General features: G+C 36.4%; 1 protein-coding gene across 1 annotated transcript in view; it reads right to left on the reverse strand.

Annotated features, from left to right (window-relative positions):
* The window catches only part of LOC130215753 (receptor-type guanylate cyclase Gyc76C-like), a 37,959-nt gene that overhangs the window by 2,807 nt on the left and 16,888 nt on the right, over positions 1 to 18,264 (reverse strand). Inside the window, 12 exon segments of the mRNA XM_056447603.1 lie at positions 225 to 300; positions 637 to 735; positions 3,107 to 3,259; positions 3,339 to 3,509; positions 5,746 to 5,902; positions 6,453 to 6,572; positions 10,329 to 10,430; positions 10,539 to 10,587; positions 10,626 to 10,653; positions 13,613 to 13,714; positions 15,207 to 15,344; positions 16,347 to 16,419. Coding sequence (XP_056303578.1) covers positions 225 to 300; positions 637 to 735; positions 3,107 to 3,259; positions 3,339 to 3,509; positions 5,746 to 5,902; positions 6,453 to 6,572; positions 10,329 to 10,430; positions 10,539 to 10,587; positions 10,626 to 10,653; positions 13,613 to 13,714; positions 15,207 to 15,344; positions 16,347 to 16,419 — 1,268 coding nt within the window.

Raw genomic sequence — 18,264 nt, forward strand, 5'->3', positions numbered from 1 at the left:
AAAAGTTTAGCAAGGTAAAGCAAAAATCTATTTTTTTTCACATCTCTTTCACTGCTTTGAGTTTAAACTAGTGAGTTCTCCATGGGAACCATGATGAAGGAACAAACTATTTTGTAACATTAGATTTACGACAGGTGAAATAATAGCTCTGTGGGTGGCTTATTTGCATTAACAGACATGTGCTGTATAAAGAATGATCTGACCGTTTTATCACATTGAGGGACCCACGACACATCAGCACATATCCACCAAGAGTCTGCAGAAGATCTGCTGTAGAGCCACTACACTGGATCTTTAAAGCTGTAAACACCATAAAACCATGATAAAATAAAGTCATTTGGGATAGGAATAGGAAGGCCCAAAACGTTTTGGAATATTATAGGGATCCATGAAACTCTCATTACTTTTGGTAATAATTAAACAGTAGATTGATAGCTTTAGCATACTTTGAATTACACAGGTCTTGAAAAAGGAAATATTTGTATACTAACTGTAACCAGCGTTCAGTTTTACCCCATTATAGGCAAAAAAACAGTGCTCAAAGACAAATATTTGCTGGATTCCGTTTGCCCGGAAGCACCAGACAGGATCTGTTACTAATTGACGCTGAGTAAACAGCTTTGTTTGCCCGAATACCTTCACTGGTCGACTCCATACGGGATGCTGTGTTTACAGTGTCACCAAACAAGCAATATCGAGGCATTTTGGTGCCAACCACTCCAGCCACAACAGGCCCTAAAAAACATACAGTGCTGTAAAGGACTGTTTATAACATAAACGATAACTTTTGGAGCATTTACTGAATTTTGTACGTATTAACTGAGAGGAAAAATTTACAAAGTGAGGAGTGCTTCGGAGGTCTGATGCTTTACATGTTTGTTGGTTTAAAGCACAGGTGTCAAAGCCAGTTCCTGGAGGGCTGCAATTCTTCACAGTTTAGTTTCAACCCAAATTAAACACACCTGATCAATCTAACTGAGTCCTTCAGGCTTGTTTGAAACCTACAGGTAAGTGTTTTGAAGCAGGGTTGTGACTAAACTGTGCAGAGCTGCGGCCCTTCAGGAACTAGCTTTGATACCTTTGGTTTAAAGGTAAATTTCAGCCAAAAACATGAAAGTTTACTCACAATTTAATCATCATCAAATGGTTCCAAAACTATGAGTTTTTTCTGTTGAAAACAGAAGATAGAGGGTGGTACGATGACTGATGATCAGATAGTCTGATGAAAGTTAGAAACCAATAACCATTGTTATGAAAGTCAACTGTTACTGGTTTCCAAGATATGTCAAATTATCAGTTTTTGTGTTTAAAACAAAAACAAACTCATACAGGTTTGTGACAAGTAAAGGGGTAAGTAAATGATGGCAAAATTGTAAGTTTTGGGTGATCTATATCTATGAAGGATGAGTTCTATTATTCTTTAACCATTTGTGGATTCTTCTTTTTTACTTTTCATTTATTTTTCTGATCATTTTAATGGTGTTCAAGCTAAAAAAAAAATTGGTTGGAAACGATGCATTTTCTATAATTAATATCAACAGCAACTGTCATTGATTCACACAAAAAAAAAAAAATACATTCAAAAAAACAAAAACAAGTGTCTCCTGATAACATAATGAGCTCTTATGAAGCTAAACAAAAGCTTGCATGCTATAATGCTGTCTTTCAGAGTTTGTGGTCATTAAAATCCCCATGGCACTTCTCCTAAAGAGTAGGGGTGTAATAATGACATCAAATGATGTTGATATTTGGTCGATTTTAAGTTGTTAGAAAGTAACCAAAATCCAACGTCGACCCAACATCTAAAACCAACATCGTATTGACGTCAAACACTGACATTTATTCATCAGGTATGGCAACCAAAATCCAACGTCTGATAAATGTCAATAGTGGTAACATCCACACAACATCAAGCTGTTACATCATTAGACGTTGATATTTGGTTGATTTTAGGTTGGACATTGACTTTGGCCTGACGTTGAGTTCTGACGTCAACTCGATTTTCCCCATGACGTTTGGGTACAACGTCAATCTGACGTCAAGTTGACGTCTTGTGCCTGCTGGGTGTTTAAGGCCATTTCAGTCATCATACAGTAAACATCCGTCATCTTGTCATCAGTGACATGCATCTATGTAAACAGTTTCTGGATCAATGCGTGTAAAGACTTTGGACATCTTCTTGGACACTTTAAATACTTCCAAACAGTTTTCTCCAATTATAAATCACCCATGTCCTGAGGTAATTAATTATGATGCGATTTACCTTCTATGTGTGATTTGATTGGACTCACAGAACTAATTTTTTTAATCCCCATAGACAAGAAAAAATAAAGTAGTGAGTGCAGGTTGAAGGAAAGTAGTGGAGTAAAAGTACCGATACAGCACTAAAAATGTTAAAGTAAAAGTATACATTTTTAAAACTGCTCAGTAAATTACAATTCCTGAGAAAAACTACTCAATTACAGTCATTTGAGTATTTGTAATTAGTTACTTTACACCACTGTACATGATCAATGCGCTACATAAATACACATTACATAAACTGTCATGAACTCTCTCAGGACCATTTGCCAAGACTGTATTAGATGTTAATATGTTGTAAAAATTAAAGATCAATCATTAGACTTCATTAGATAACAAGTTATCATCAAGAGCCAGTGGTGTTCGTTTACCTTTCCTCTTCTTAAAAAGATAATTCTTTTTTCAATCACACAACCTCTTTTTCTAAACCTCTTTGAGTTTCTTTGTTTATTTTGTTGAACAAAAGAAGGATATTATGAAGGTTGTTAAAATGGTAGCCTCTGACTTCCAGAGGATTTCTTTTTCCCACCATGGAAATCTATGGGATTGTTTGGAACAACTTGAGGGTGAGTAAATGGTGAGAATATTTCCATTTTTGTAAACTACACCCTTTAATATTGTACTGAAGTAAAAAGTCAGCTACAATACATGGATGCTTTAAGAGTGAGGTAATGAACAGCATATTTTCATTTATGGGTGAACTGTGACTTTAAGACACAACTAGCAAGGGTAGTTATAAATGGAATCATTATATCCAGCTTGATGCTAAGCTCATTTACAAATGGTTCATGGGAGTTCTGCTGACCTGAGTGAATGCCGGCACGTATCGTCAGCTGCATGGTGGGCTTGTGTGGGATTTTAAATGCTTGACAGAGGGTGATCAAGTCCAGCGACATGCTAGCGATTTCCCCGGCGTGATTGATGCCATTCTTTTTTGGCACTCCTGAGACCACCATATCTGAGGACGGAGAGGGCTTTTATTGATTTTTGTGCAATCTGATGCTAAATTGTAGCACACAGAGGAAGCAGGAACTCACAAGCATCCCCTATAGTTTCCACTTTGTACACGTCATAGTTGTCGATTATGTCGTCAAAAGTGGTGTAAAGCTTGTTGAGAAAATTCACAACCTCGTGAGGTGTGCTGGAGCTTGAGAGCTGCGTGAAGCCCACTATATCACTGGCACACAGAAACACAACATGATTTATATCCATTATTATGTGTATTTAAAAACATTATGGTGGGCTGTTGAATTATAGGACATTAACTACACATCTGAGGTGGTCCATTATTTTCTATTCATTTAGTGAATAGGAGTTGTAAAATAACTAAAATCATTCAACGTAGTGATATGGAACTGTAATGTGGTCAAAACCTGCCTGGAACTACTTTAGCTGAGCATTTACCTGAAAATAATTGCATACCTTCACACCAAATGTGAATTTAAGTATTGAATACATTATGTACATGCAAACTAAATGCAAATAAAGGTGAAATTGAATAATACATAATGTGTCGAGCTAAAATAAAAGTGGAAAAAATTTCAGTTGAAAAACATCCTGTGAGTAAACTAGAGACAGTGACATGGTGCTTCCCGTTCAGGTGAGAACCCAGCATTAGAATGTCCACCAGTAATATCGGATTATACTATGGGGCTGCTGGATGCTTGATTCTGATTGGCTTATGAACATTCTAAGGTGTGCAATATTTTCAGATAAACACATCGTTAAAGTAACTTAGAATTTAGAAAGTAATAATTCTTCACTGCTTTAAAATCACTTTTTTATTCTGGAGTGACTAAGAGCACGTGTCCACCAAAGCCTTTTTAGAGCTAAGCATTTTTTTATTGTTGTTTTTGGAAAGAACTGTGGAGGCTGTGGAAATGGAGGCTTAGAATAAGTATGACACAGATATATTTTCACTCATCTGCTCTTGAGCAAAAAACAGAAGCCCAAAACATTATCAGTAGTAGCAATAGTGTTTTATTAGAAGCACTGTAATTTCTGCTAAATGCCTGATTAAGAAAAATAATCATATGTATTTTTACTTTCAAAGCTGTGGTGTGCCATCTTTGCACTTCCTATTTACTAATCAAGAATAAAACTCTTTTAACTACTTCTATTACAATTTAAAAAAAAATCTTTTAGTTTTTTTAGTTAAGCACTCACAATGAGCTTTATTCTGTTGGATATGTGCACTTTGATTGTGTCATTTATTTTTAATTAATTGATCCCAATTTATTTGAATAAATTCTATTATAAAATGTACAGGGATGTCTTTTGTAAAGAGAAGCACACATCACACGCAATGTACTGTATATACATATTTTACATAATAATCCATATTACAAACACACATATTTGTCTGGCAATTATTTCAGCTAGAATAAAAAGCAGTTTTTAATTTTTTAAAAACCATAGGGACAAAATCATTAGCCCCTTTAAGCTATAGATTTTTTTCGATAGTCTACAGAACACACCATCGTTATACAATAACTTGCCTAATTACCCTAACCTGCCGCCTTGTTAACCTAATTAACCTAGTTAAGCCTTTAAATGTCACGTTAGGACGTTTAGAAGTGTCTTGAAACATATCTAGTAAAATATAATTTACTGTCATCATGGCAAAGATAAAATAAATCAGTTATTAGAATTGAGTTAATAAAACTGTTATGTTTAGAAATGTGTTGAAAAAAATCTCTCCATTAAACAGAAATTGGGGAAAAAGAATAAACAGGGGGGCTAATAATTCTGACGACAGTTGAAGTCAGAATTATTAGCCCCCCTGTTCATTTTTTCCCCCAATTTCTTTAACGAAGGGAAGATTTTTCTCAACACATTTCTAAACAAAAGATTTATTAACTCATTTCCAATAACTGATTTATTTTATCTTTGCCATGATGACAGTTTATAATACTAGATATTTTTCAAGACACTTTTACACAGCTTAAAGTGACATTTAAAGGCTTAATTAGGTTATTGTATAACAAGGATTTGTTCTGTAGACTATCGAAAAAATATAGCTTAAAGGGGCTAATAATTTTTACCTTAAAATGTGTTTTAAAAAAATAAAAAACTGCTTTTATTGTAGCCGAAATAAAACAAATAAGACTTTCTCCAGAAGAAAAAATATTAAAAAAATATCAGACGTACTTTGAAAATTTCTTTGCTCTGTTAATCATCATTTGGGAAATATTTTAAAAAGAAAACAAAATTCAAAGGTGATATATACATATATATATATATATATATATATAAATTTTAATGTATATATAGTAAAAATATAGAGTAAAAATTAATGAATAAAAACATTAATTGTTTGCAATATAAACTGCACCAAAGTCTCAAGTTGGAAATTCAAAGTATCTAAGTCTTTATATGTCCAGTAGATGGAACCATTTATGCAAGTGTTTATTCTACCCATGTGCTGATTTTGAACAATTAACTATGAGTCATGATCACTGTCATGAACACTGTTATCAGTCTGTAATTTCATATACACGTTCATATTGTAGAGTAAACGGTCAGTCTTCTGCTTTTTCTAAAGAAGATCCTGAGTTCTCTCAGCTACAATGCTTTCCAGATGTTTACTGTATTTTTCCATCTAGAAAACAAAAAATAAACTATGTACTGTATTTAGCATGCTATGTCATTTAACACATTACACGTAGACACATTTAAATATATTTTATTTGTATAAAACTACATTTATAAATTAAAATAATATATGTGTAATTGTAAAAAGTAATAATATATGAATTAAACATTACAACAACATATATTACAAAATATATTGAGCAAGTATAAAAAGTTGTAATTTAATTTAATGAGCAGAATACATCTAAATCTGAAGTTAATAATACTGTATATAGTTACAGATGTGCAGTTATATATATATATATATATATATATATATATATATATATATATATATATATATATATATATATATATATATATATATACACATACATACATACACACAAATAGTAGTTATAGGGATATTGTTACTCAAATAGTTACTCATATATTTAGACTGCACATATTTGTTCAAATGAAATTATGTTGCTTGCTTATTTTAAATTCAATTGTTGTATTTTGATAAAACAAATCAGCAAACTTGGTATAAAGACTTGTGTAGACAAGATACATACCAGGTTCATCATCATATCCACAGGGCTGACCTTATGTGGGTTCATTTTATCAAGGATCTTCTTCACCTGCTCAAATGCGGGCCTCAAGGTGACGTTGTGGGACCAGCATCTCTTTATCAGCTGTGTGAAATAAGACCTTGAACATTGATCTCTTTTCATTGATCCACATTATCTTTTAAGAAGAGGCACTATAGGTAAATAAAGTGTTTTATTCATGCACCTGTTTCTGTTAAGATTTTGGAATTTTGGGGTTTTCCATATACACCATATATATATATATATATATATATATATATATATATATATATATATATATATATATATATATATATATATATATATATATATATATATATACACACACACACACACACACACACACACACACACATATTATATATTATATACATATATATATTTTTTTGTCCATTTCAATTACAATACATATATTTTTAAAGGCGATTTTCTTAATTTTTATTTTTTCTCCTAAATCTCCACTTTAGCATCTCTTACACACACAGAAACTATATACATTTCTTCATATCTACATTCTGAAAGGTTTTACAGAAGGATTTGGTTGATCATAATTTGATAATATACAACATTTTATGAATTATGAACGGATAAAAAAAAGATTCACAAAAACTCTGTTTAAAACTGCTCCTCTAAAAATATGTCTAAATATAAATATCTTTCAAATATATAACAAAAGAAACATGATTGTTAAATCCAGAGTTTTAGAAATGTATGCACAAAAATAGATATTTAAATAAATAATATCTCATTTGCCTATTTAAAAGTAACAGTTTGGAAAGCTTGTAATATAAACTTAATATAATTAACCAGCTGTGAATGTACTATTAGTTAATTTGACCCTATTTTTAATTCTGTTTATATTAATTTCAGTTAAAAATGTAGGAAATTTGTTTGTTTTAGTCATGTTTGTTTAATTTCTGTATGTTATAAAAATACCAAGCTATACTAAATAATTTTTTTCCCGTATATTACTATATCATATACAGTATAAACACTCACTGGCCACTTTATTAGGTACACCAACTGCTCGGTAACGTAAACTACTAATCAGCCAATCACATGGAAGCAACTAAATGCATTTAGGCATGTAGTCATGGTCAAGATGATCTGCTGCAGTTCAAACCGAGCATTAGAATAGGGAAGAAAGGGGATTTAAGTGACTTTGAACATGGCATGGTTGTTGGTGCCAGACGGGCTGGTCTAAGTATTTCAGAAACTGCTGATCTTCTGGGATTCTCATCCACAACCATCCAAAAAAGAGAAAATATACAGTGAGCAGCAGTTCTGTGAGTGCAAATGCCCTGTGATGCCAGAGGTCAGAGGAGAATGGTGTGACTGGTTTGAGCTTATTGAAAGGCAACAGCAGGGGCGATTTTAGGATTTTCATTTTAGGAGGGCTCAGCACCTCAGGTTTAAAAATAAAGAAAAAAAACAGCCTCAACACACCTATTTACCGTAGTAAAAAACACTTTCTATATTTAAGTACATTTTTGTTTCCATGTATTAAATAAATAAAACTGCCACTTTTCTAATTAAACAGCAAATTTAAATATACATTTTTAAACCTACAGGCTAATTCACATATTTTATGATCTGAATCACAATAATAAATAAAATATTTTTAAATACAAGACAACACATGATGTTTACATCTCTGTCAGTGACAGTTAAAATGAGTACATTCACTAAGTGGTTCTGTCACTGTTTTTAATCCTTTCTGTGCAAGACTGTATGGTATAGTTAATGCCACATGCACTAACACATAACATGTTTTATATTGGTAGTTAATTTTGAAATTAAAATAGCGAACTGTTCGATAAGAGCTACTTTTTCGAGGAAAAAGCTGTGATTATGATGTGAGCACCAATAAAACAGTAGATGGGAAACCCAATTGCTCCTCCATGACATTGGGGTACAAGTTTATCTATAGCAAAGAACTGCAAATAAGCAGATATTATAATATATGTATAATCTATCGATAAACACACACCTTGTTTTCTCGCTCTGCACAGCTGTGGTTTACTGATCAAATGAAAAACAAAAAATGGGGAGGAGTCGAATTCTTCCACTGTTTTATATCAAATTTAAAGGGGACTGAGACGATAATTTAGTGTATAGTTTATGAGCTGATCGCAAACGTTTTAGGGGCCCCCGCAACATAGGCCTAGCAACACCCATGGGAAACAGTAACCCAAATAATGGGCTACAGCAGCAGAAGACCACAGCGTGTGCCACTCCTGTCAGCTAAGAACAGAATTTACAGTCAGAATTTAAGGCTACAATTCGCACAGGCTCACCAAAATTGGATAATAGAAGATTGGAAATTGGAAAAACGTTGCCTGGTCTGATGAGTCTCCATTTCTGCTGCGACATTCGGAAGGTAGAGTCAGAATTTGGCATCAACAACATGAAAGCATGAATCCATCCTGCCTTGTATCAACGGTTCAGGTGGTGGTGTAATGGTGTGGGGATACTTTCTTGGCACACTGAGCCAATTAGTACCATTTACATCAGGCATGTCCAAGCTCGGTCCTGGAGGGCCGGTGTCCTGCAAAGTTTAGTTCCAACCCCAATCAGACACACCTGGGCTAGCTAATCAAGCACTTACTAGGCTTTCTAGAAACATCCGTGCAGGTGTGTTGAGGCAAGTTTGAGCTAAAATCTGCAGGACACCGGCCCTCCAGGACCGAGTTTGGACACCCCTGATTTACATTCTTTTATGATCACAGTGATGGCTAATTCCAGCAGGATAACGCACCATGTCATAAAACGTGAATCATCTCAGACTGGTTCTTGAACATGACAATGAGTTCACTGTACTCAAATGGCCTCCATAGTCACCAGATCTCAATCCAATAAAGCACCTACTGGATGTGGTGGAATGGGAGATTCGCATGGATGTGCAGCAGACAAATCTGCAGCAACTGCGTGATGCTGTCATGTAAATATGGACCAAAATCTCTGGAATTTTCCAGTACCTTGTTGAATCTACGCATTAGATTCAACAAGATACTATATATATATATATATATATATATATATATATATATATATATATATATATATATATATATATATATATATATATATATATATATATATATGTAAAGTTCAAGTCAGACTTATTAGCCCCCCTTTGATTTTTTTCCTTTTTAAATATTTCCCAAATGATGTTTAACAGAGTAAGGAAATTTTCACAGTATGTCTGAATATATATTTTTTCTTCTGGAGTTTTATTTGTTTTATTTTTGCTAGAATAAAAGCAGTTTTTAATTTTTTCAAAACATTTTAGGTCAATGTTATTAGCCCCTTTAAGCATTTTTTTTTTCGATAGTCTACAGAACAAATCATTGTTATAAAATAACTTGCCTAATTACCCTAACCTGCCTAGTTAACCTAATTAACCTAGTTAAGAATTTAAATGTTTTAAATATATCAGTTATTATAAATGAGTTATTAAAACTATTATGCATAGAAATGTGTTGAAAAAAATCTGCTCTCCGTTAAAAAGAAATTGGGGAAAAAAATATACAGGGGGACTAATAATTCAAGGAGGCTAATAATTCTGACTTATTCTTACTGTATATATACATATATAGAAATGAACACAAATGAATGCTATTTTCAAAATAACAGTTTAGAAACTTGTAATGTTTGCAGTTCTTCATGTCATCAGTCAACTGTGGCTGAAGAACTACATTAGTTAATTTTACCCTATTCACCCGCAGTGTCCTGCCTTAATCAAGCGCAGTAAATGTTCTCAATCACAGAAGCAATAAAGCCACAAAAGGAAACATGCTTAAGTAAACAGCAACTAGCATCAATTACGAGAATACAGACCTCGCAGTAATCATCGGGATCTGGACAATCATTGTCTGATTTCCCAGCCTTCAGTTTGGGAAGTGATGGACGCCATGTGACATCAAGCTTCACTGATGCTGCCTGTTCCTGCACAAAACACACAATATGCATGTCTTGCACTTCTTATCATCACGTCTTATGCAAAAATGTCTGAATCTTCTAAAATCTTCCTGATCCTTGTGTACTTACCGAAAGCAAGTCGAAGCGAGTGGCGATTTCCAGCAAGATAATGGAGTAGCTTGAGAAAGGAAAGAAAGACAAATGTTTATTTTATGCTTCCACAAATTGCCTGCCTGGGATGCTTCTGTAAAATATACAAAACATTTGCATGTGCATGAAGATAAGAGCAAGGACATTCTGGTTTTGCAGAGATGCTACTTTCGCTTTTATTAAGACAAACGCACACAGAAAATGGTTCTCTTTTGCTCATATAATTATAGTGGAAACAACTTCAGATCTATATAGCACCACTGATCATTCATTCGTCTTTCTTTGAGGTGGTTAAGGTGATATATTGTAACATCTTTAAAGATATAGAGCTATGTTGCACTTTTAAATTCCGTTTAATTATGAACCAAAAAAAAACAGTATTAGCGCTATTTACTGTAGCACCATATTTCAGAGAAAGTTTACATTTGTGTTCATTTTTTTATCTTATCTTAATTGTTTGTAAAGTTTTATCCATTCTGTTGTGTTTTTGTAATTTCTGTCTAGTTTTAATAAAGGTTCATATCAGTTATTTTAAAACATCAAGTAATAATGAATGGAAGCAAGCAATATTTCCTTGTCAATTAGCTGAAATAAAAAGTTCTTCAGTTAACATTTATTTAAATGTTTTACATTTTTTGTTTGTTTTGAGGTTATTTTAAATAATATTCTTCCTTTAGTATCACTTTCACATAAAGTCATTTTGGAGAAAAGCATCTGCTAAATTAAGTAATGAAAATATAATTATTAGTGACACAAAATAATTGTAATAGTTTTCCTTAACTAATAACTCTGTCTTTATATATGAATATTTTTTAGATATATTTAAATTTATTTAATAATCAAGTTAACTCTAAATTAGCTCATCACAAAATTCAGTGGATTTTAAACAGTTACCTCTTTGTAAGTTCCCATAGATATTTAAATTAGATGTCGCCTACGCTATTGTTGTCTATTGGAAGGAATGCGTCAATAGAGCCGCCATTTTAGTACAGGGTAGCGCTTCTTTGAAATAAATGTGGGACCAAGCTGCAGTGGATGACTGTGGCCATCCAGAGCCAGAGATGCACACATATATACATATATCTATGATAGGGAGTTTTCCTGGTGGTCTTTATGCAAATTTTTTTTTTTAATTATGAAAATTATAATTTTGCATTACTTTTCTACATTGATGAATAAGTGACAGCAAAAACTGACAAACTGCGTTACTGACAAAAAGCTTGTGTTTGTGTGTATGGAAATGAGTGTATTGTGTGTATTGTCCCTCTTGCAGAGAGTGGTCCACTGATGAACGGCTGAATTTTCAATCTTTCAACTGTTTCCAAGAGCTCACAGAAATCTCTCTTGAGCAGTTCTGACTGTTCCTTCCGAATATCATTCTTCCCCACATGGATGATAATCCGTTTTGCAGTTTTGTGCTTTTTCAGAATTTCCTTAAGTTCTTTGTTTACATCAGAAACTGTTGCATGAGGGAAGCAGTATGTCATTGTAGATTTGCTCCTAAAATTCCTGATTATTGAATCTCCTACAACTAGTGTTTTTATCTCAGGTGCGATCGGAGCAGAATGCCGCTGTCTAGTCGGCCTTGAGCCTCTGTTAGAGGCCTTGAGCCATGCAGAGTTAGCTGCTGAGTCATGCGATCTCTGTCTGACTGCATTTGGGGATTCTTCACCCATATTACTCAATACTTCATATCTGTTCTCAAGCTGTATTTGAGTCCGAGCTGTATTTGGGGTAGAGGACGCTAATGCAGCAGCATATGATCTGACCCCACGAGTACCCTTTGGTCTCGCACCTTGTTTATGCCAATACTCATTTTCAACAGTTTTATTCTGTTTTTCTGTGCTCGAAACAGTGGTAGGAATAGATTTATGGGACTCACCGGCTATTTGCTGTGAGCGTCCACAATGACGCTGCAGTTCTGGTTGGATCGCTAGTAACTTTGTTTCAAGAACTGCAATCTTTTGTAGAAGTTTGTGGCAGTTTGTACAGCAGTGAGAATCTGAATTAATCCGATCCAGAGGCATTTTCACAGCCGTGTTTTCCCGTCTCAGGAATGTGAGCAGCTGGTAGCGGGAGAATTGTTTAGACGATAATTCCCCTCTTGTTAGTGAAGCTATATTCCAGAAAGTTTGTAGAATCGATGCTGATCATCAAGCTGTGTCGTTTGAGCACTGTGCTGATAGGCTCAAGTTAAAATTAGGGTTTAAGATATAAAAGCAAGTGAGCAGAGAGCAGAGCAGTAGGCAAAGACGTCCGAACAGTAGCGAAGCAGGAAGCAGCTTTTCAACAAGACTTCTAACCAAGCGCCTGTTGGTCTGCTCAAGCCCTTGCCCATTCCCTCTCGTCCATGGTCACACCTGGCCCTTGATTTTGTTTCTGGCCTTCCCCCCCCGTCAAGAGGAAACACTGTCATCATGACTGTAGTAGATCGTTTTTCTAAAGCAACCCATTTTATTCCTTTGCCCAAGCTCCCCTCAGCCAAGGAAACAGCTCAAGCTATGGTTGACCATGTCTTCCGGATTCATGGCCTTCCGGTTGATGTGGTCTCTGATAGGGGACCACAGTTTGTTTCCCGGTTTTGGAGAGAGTTCTGTCGACAGATTGGAGCCTCAACGAGTCTTTCTTCAGGATTTCACCCTCAGATCAATGGGCAATGTGAGCGAGCCAACCAGGATCTCAAAAGAACCCTCCGCTGCCTGACCTCCCAGAATCCTTGTTCCTGGAGCCAACAGCTCTCATTTGTTGAGTACGCCCATAATTCCCTGCCGGTAGCGTCTACAGGTATGTCCCCATTTCTCTGTTCCATGGGTTATCAACCTCCTTTGTTCCCCTCACAGGAACCTGACGCTGCAGTTCCGTCGGACTTGGCCTTTGTCCGACGGTGCCGCCGCACCTGGATGAGGGCTAAGGAGGTCTTGGCTCGGACCTCTAGATGAACCAAAGCAGCAGCCGACCGTCATCGGACCCCCCCCCCCCCCCCACCTGAATATGTGTGTGTGGTCAGAAGGTATGGTTATCCACCAAGGACCTGCCTCTTAGGGTAGCCTCACGTAAATTGGCTCCCAGGTTCATTGGTCCATACCTCATCACCAAGGTCTTGAGTCCGGTGGCAGTTCGGCTCAAGTTGCCTCCCACTCTTGGTCGGGTACACCCTGTTTTTCATGTATCCAGGGTTAAACCTGTGTTTAGATCTAGTCTTAACCCTGCTGTCTCTTCCCCTGCCCCTCCCCCCCCCTCACCTAGTGGATGGTTCTCCTGCATACAGTGTCAGGAGACTGCTGGATGTCAGACGCCGGGGCCGGAGTTTTCAGTATCTAGTGGACTGGGAGGGTTATGGTCCTGAGGAGAGGATTTGGATTCCGGCTCGGCATGTTCTGGATCGGACATTGATTGTGGACTTTCACCGGCGACGGGGTAAGCCCCTCCCCTGAGGCACCAGGCGCTCCTAGGGGTGGGGGTACTGTCATGGTCTGTCACCTGCATGTTGTCGTCACGTTCATATGTTTTGTTTTCTCGGCGCACATGGCGTTAGTTTGACAGCTCGCCATGTGCTCCGCTGTCTCACCCCACCCACTTGTCATTTTACTCATTAGATCATTAGTTCATTCACACCTGCCTGTAGTTTACCTTCATTAGTCTTCCTATTTAGTCCTCTCGTTCTCACTGTCTTGTACCTTATCGTTCGCGTGTCTTACCTTACGATCCTGTTTTATAATATCTTGTCCAGTCCTGTCTCGTCCCGTTTCTGTTTAGGCTCCAGTGCTAGTCTTTAATGTTTGTCTTGGATTTCCGCCTTTTTTTTTCTCCTTAGTCAAACCGTCCCTGCAGCTGGTCAGCCGCGGCTTCCTCACCCCTCCGCACTTCCTGCTGTAGTTCCCCTCTACCGCCCACCAGCGATCTTCCTCTCCGGCCGACATTCACTCCACCTGCTCTCTCTCGTCCTGGCTACCGGCGCACCGGCATTAACCCCTTGCTGACTGATGGTTTGGATTGCCGTGCGCCTCCCTCTGGAACAGTTTTGCTTTCACTTTTTGCATTGCTTTTTTTATTGACTGCTTGGACTGCCGTGCGCCTCCTGTTGGGACAGTTGGTAGTGCATTAGTTTTCTTTTGTTTTAACACTGTTTATTGGCGTACTAGACTGCCGTCTGCCCTCTACAGGCTATCCTTGGTTTTTATATTCTTATTTTTGCCTGGAGATTTTATTATCCCTCTGTGGGTTTTCCAGCCCTCTCGGCTGGAGGTTTTTGTTATTGCCCAGCCAGCTAGATAAATAAAAAAATATATTTTGACCTGCACCTGAATCCTCTTGCCTTCTTCCCTGACACAAACCAGCCAAGTCTATCTCATGGCAATCTGTAACTTTTTTTTATTTAGTGGCTAATCCGTATGAATTTGTACAATCTCATTCATACAATTTAGTACAATTTCCTCATCGCCTAATGAGGGTAGGGTTTAGAGGTGGGTTTTAGTGCCACGCCTTTTAAATATCGTACACTTTCACAACTGACAAAATGCTAATTATTTATGTTTCCTCATAAGATCAAGCTGAACCGACATATAGTAAACAAAATGTAAACAAATAAGTAAGCTTAAGTTTATTGATTAGAAGAAATGCCTCAGAGGACAACCACGCACTAGATGCCAGCCTGAATGTAGAGTGGTTTGACGTTGGTGTTCACTGCAGTGCAGACCGTCACGTCTGTTACTCGACTCACACGTGAGTTCCTCTTTGCTGTCTGAAGACTTGTGGTGCTACAAAAACCTGTGTAGCACACTTTACCTGCAAGTCCCAAAACAGCTTCACTTTAGTTAAAGTGCAATTATACATAATAAGCAAGTTGTTCGTTACCAGTTTTATTTCTGTGACCTTTTTGTGATAAAGATGATGTGTGTATGAAGATAAAATATACCATGGAGCAAAATTTATGTCAAACGTTGCGTCATATTAAATGAACAAAAGTGCTTATGTAGTTAGAGAAACAATTGATGGTAACATTTAAGGGTGGCTGAGAGAGCTCAAATGCACTGCAAGTTAAGAAAACATACGCAGGTAGAAAAACAAATTAAGAAAAGATTGATAATTTGATAACACACGCAAATTCTCATAACACATGCAAATACAAAAATGTGCTGCAAATAGCATAGACTAGCAAACTAGCATAGACAGTGTTTCCCAACCCTGTTCTGGAGGCACACCAGCAGTACACATTTTGGATGTTTGGATTCATTTCAGGTTTTGGAGTCTCTTCGAATGTTCTGATGAGTTGATTCAGGTGTGTTCGATTAGGAAGAGGTTGAAAATGTGTAATGTTGGTGTTCCTTCAGGAACAGCGTTGGGAAATACTGGGGTAAACTACAACAGAAATGTGTTGGGGACCTCAAAAAGATGACAAACATGGCTGCTTACTGTTAGTCATTATATTATTTCATCAGATTACTGGAATTTAATATATGCAAACAACAAGTAATCGTACAATTAGATAAAATAACACATTGTTAAAATAAACAACAACAACAACAACAACAAAATAACGCACTTCTCAGATCTCAGAGGTGTGGGATTTTTGGGGTCCCCCAGCACATTCTGTAGTGGCCTGCGCTATTTGCAGTATGTTTCTCTATTTGCATGTGTTGAGAGAATTTGCGTGTGTTATCAAACTGATGAAGATTTCTCAGTTTGTTAGAGTTTTTCTACATGTGTGTGTTTTCATAACTCGCAGTGCATTTGACCCTTCTCAGTCACTGTACAAAGCAGGCAGTGGGTAAATCTAAAAACACTTACCAAACAGGATATTATTGTAGTTAATGATCCAGCTCTCATCCCAAAACATTTTCTGTTTTTGGTACTGCAGCCACTAGGAAGAGTTATTAAATGAATAAAATCATAATAGAAAAAATTAACAATTCATTCATTCATTCGTTCATTTTCCTTTGGCTTAGATCTTGATATCAGGGGTTGCCACAGCAGAATGAACCGCCAACTACTCTGGCATACTCATACACTATGGACAATTTAGTTAATACAATTGGAGGCATCATTAATATGGATCATAAAAAAATTACAAATACATTTAATTTTTTAATTTTACAATTTCAATATTTGGGTTTAAAAGCCCAATTCACACTGCAAAGTGAGACACAGACAGATGGCAACCAAACCTTTTTCTTGGCTCAGTGTTTTAGGTTTAGTTTTGTTAGAGTAGTGTTTCGGCTTCTGCTGCTTTTAGCAGATTGAACGCAACATAGGCTCATTCTGAAAACGTAGCCCTATATACATTTCTGGAAATCGCGAATTATGTAGTCAGAGGTACGTATGGCTTGTGGTGATACAGTTATACATAATTCACCATAGCTTACATAGGTCATCTTATTCTGTTCTTTCAGTAAGCATTTGTTGTCAGTATTTCCTGACTAAGTTGTATGGTCTTTGTAATCACAATGCTTTATGTTGCTCAGTGTTTAGCTGTAGATTTCCTTTACCATTTAAGGACCCTAGTGTTGTGATAATTTCTTTTGCCCTTTAAGGACCTTGGTGTTGGGATGACAGAGTTTTTTGTTGGCATAAAACGACACACGCATTTCGTGTGCTCAGATAGAAAGTGCGTCTGCGACTAATTATTGACCCTTTCTACATTCATTTTTTAATGAATGCTACGGGGTGGTATGACGTCGTTACTTTCGCGCTTAACTCTGTATAGACAGCTTTCCCACAGTAACCAGTTGGTCTCGTTAGCTTGCCATGTATGTCAGCAGACTTGAGACACAGAGAGGAGTTGACCATGATGACGAGGTTTGAGTCCGGCAAAGAGCAGTTCCAGAAAGCAGGTAAGACAAAATCAGAATCCAACAAATAAAATAAACAAGTAAATAACAGCGTCAGAATGTGGTAAAATCTTAAAAACATGGTAAAAATCAGATGAGGGCTTTTCTTTTTCTGGATTGCTTTTGAAAATTGTTGGTTGGGTTTAGGACAGTGGGTGGGCAGGACAATCAATAAAATTGGTTAGGTTTAGGGAAGGAGGAGGGTGGGTCTGTTGATCAGTCAGTTAGTCAATCAGTCATTCAAATAGTCAGTCAACAGTGGCCTCTGATGGGTTTACTCGGGAACAGTAGGCACGAAAGGCACTCGCTAGAGAAATTTGAGATCTCAAAAAGCGTACACAGCGGCCTCTCGTGGATTTGTGAAAACAAACACTGCAAAAAAAAAAACACCCCCCTGGAGCATATTTCGCGGTCTGTATATAGAGGGACATTTTCAGAATGAGCCTGGGTTGATTGAACATGTTGAATTAGTGCTGGTCTCACATGTGGAATATCTGAAATGCAGATGTAGTGTGATCTGGGATTAATGGGAAATGGTGACAGTACACGTATGAGATACAAGCAAAAAATCTCAAGGAAACTACACATTTACAAGCAAAAAGCAGGAGGAGTTGATTTTTTAAAAACTTTTTATTTGAAAAAATAAATAAAAAATAGGCTCATTTTACACCTTCCGTAGAGTTTGATTTTTAAAATTTTTTTTAATCTATTTAGGCAATCTCTGGGTCTTTTGGGAGCATTTTTAGCTTAGCTTAACGTAAATTATTGAATCAGATTAGACCCTTAGCATCTCAATCAAAAAAGATTAAAGAGTTGTGATAGTTTTCCTATTACTAGAACTACAGAGGCAGTCATTCAGACTGTTTTTAAAATTTATA

The sequence above is a fragment of the Danio aesculapii genome, chromosome 22, assembly GCF_903798145.1.
Source record: "Danio aesculapii chromosome 22, fDanAes4.1, whole genome shotgun sequence".
NCBI classification, from domain to species: Eukaryota; Metazoa; Chordata; class Actinopteri; order Cypriniformes; family Danionidae; genus Danio; species Danio aesculapii.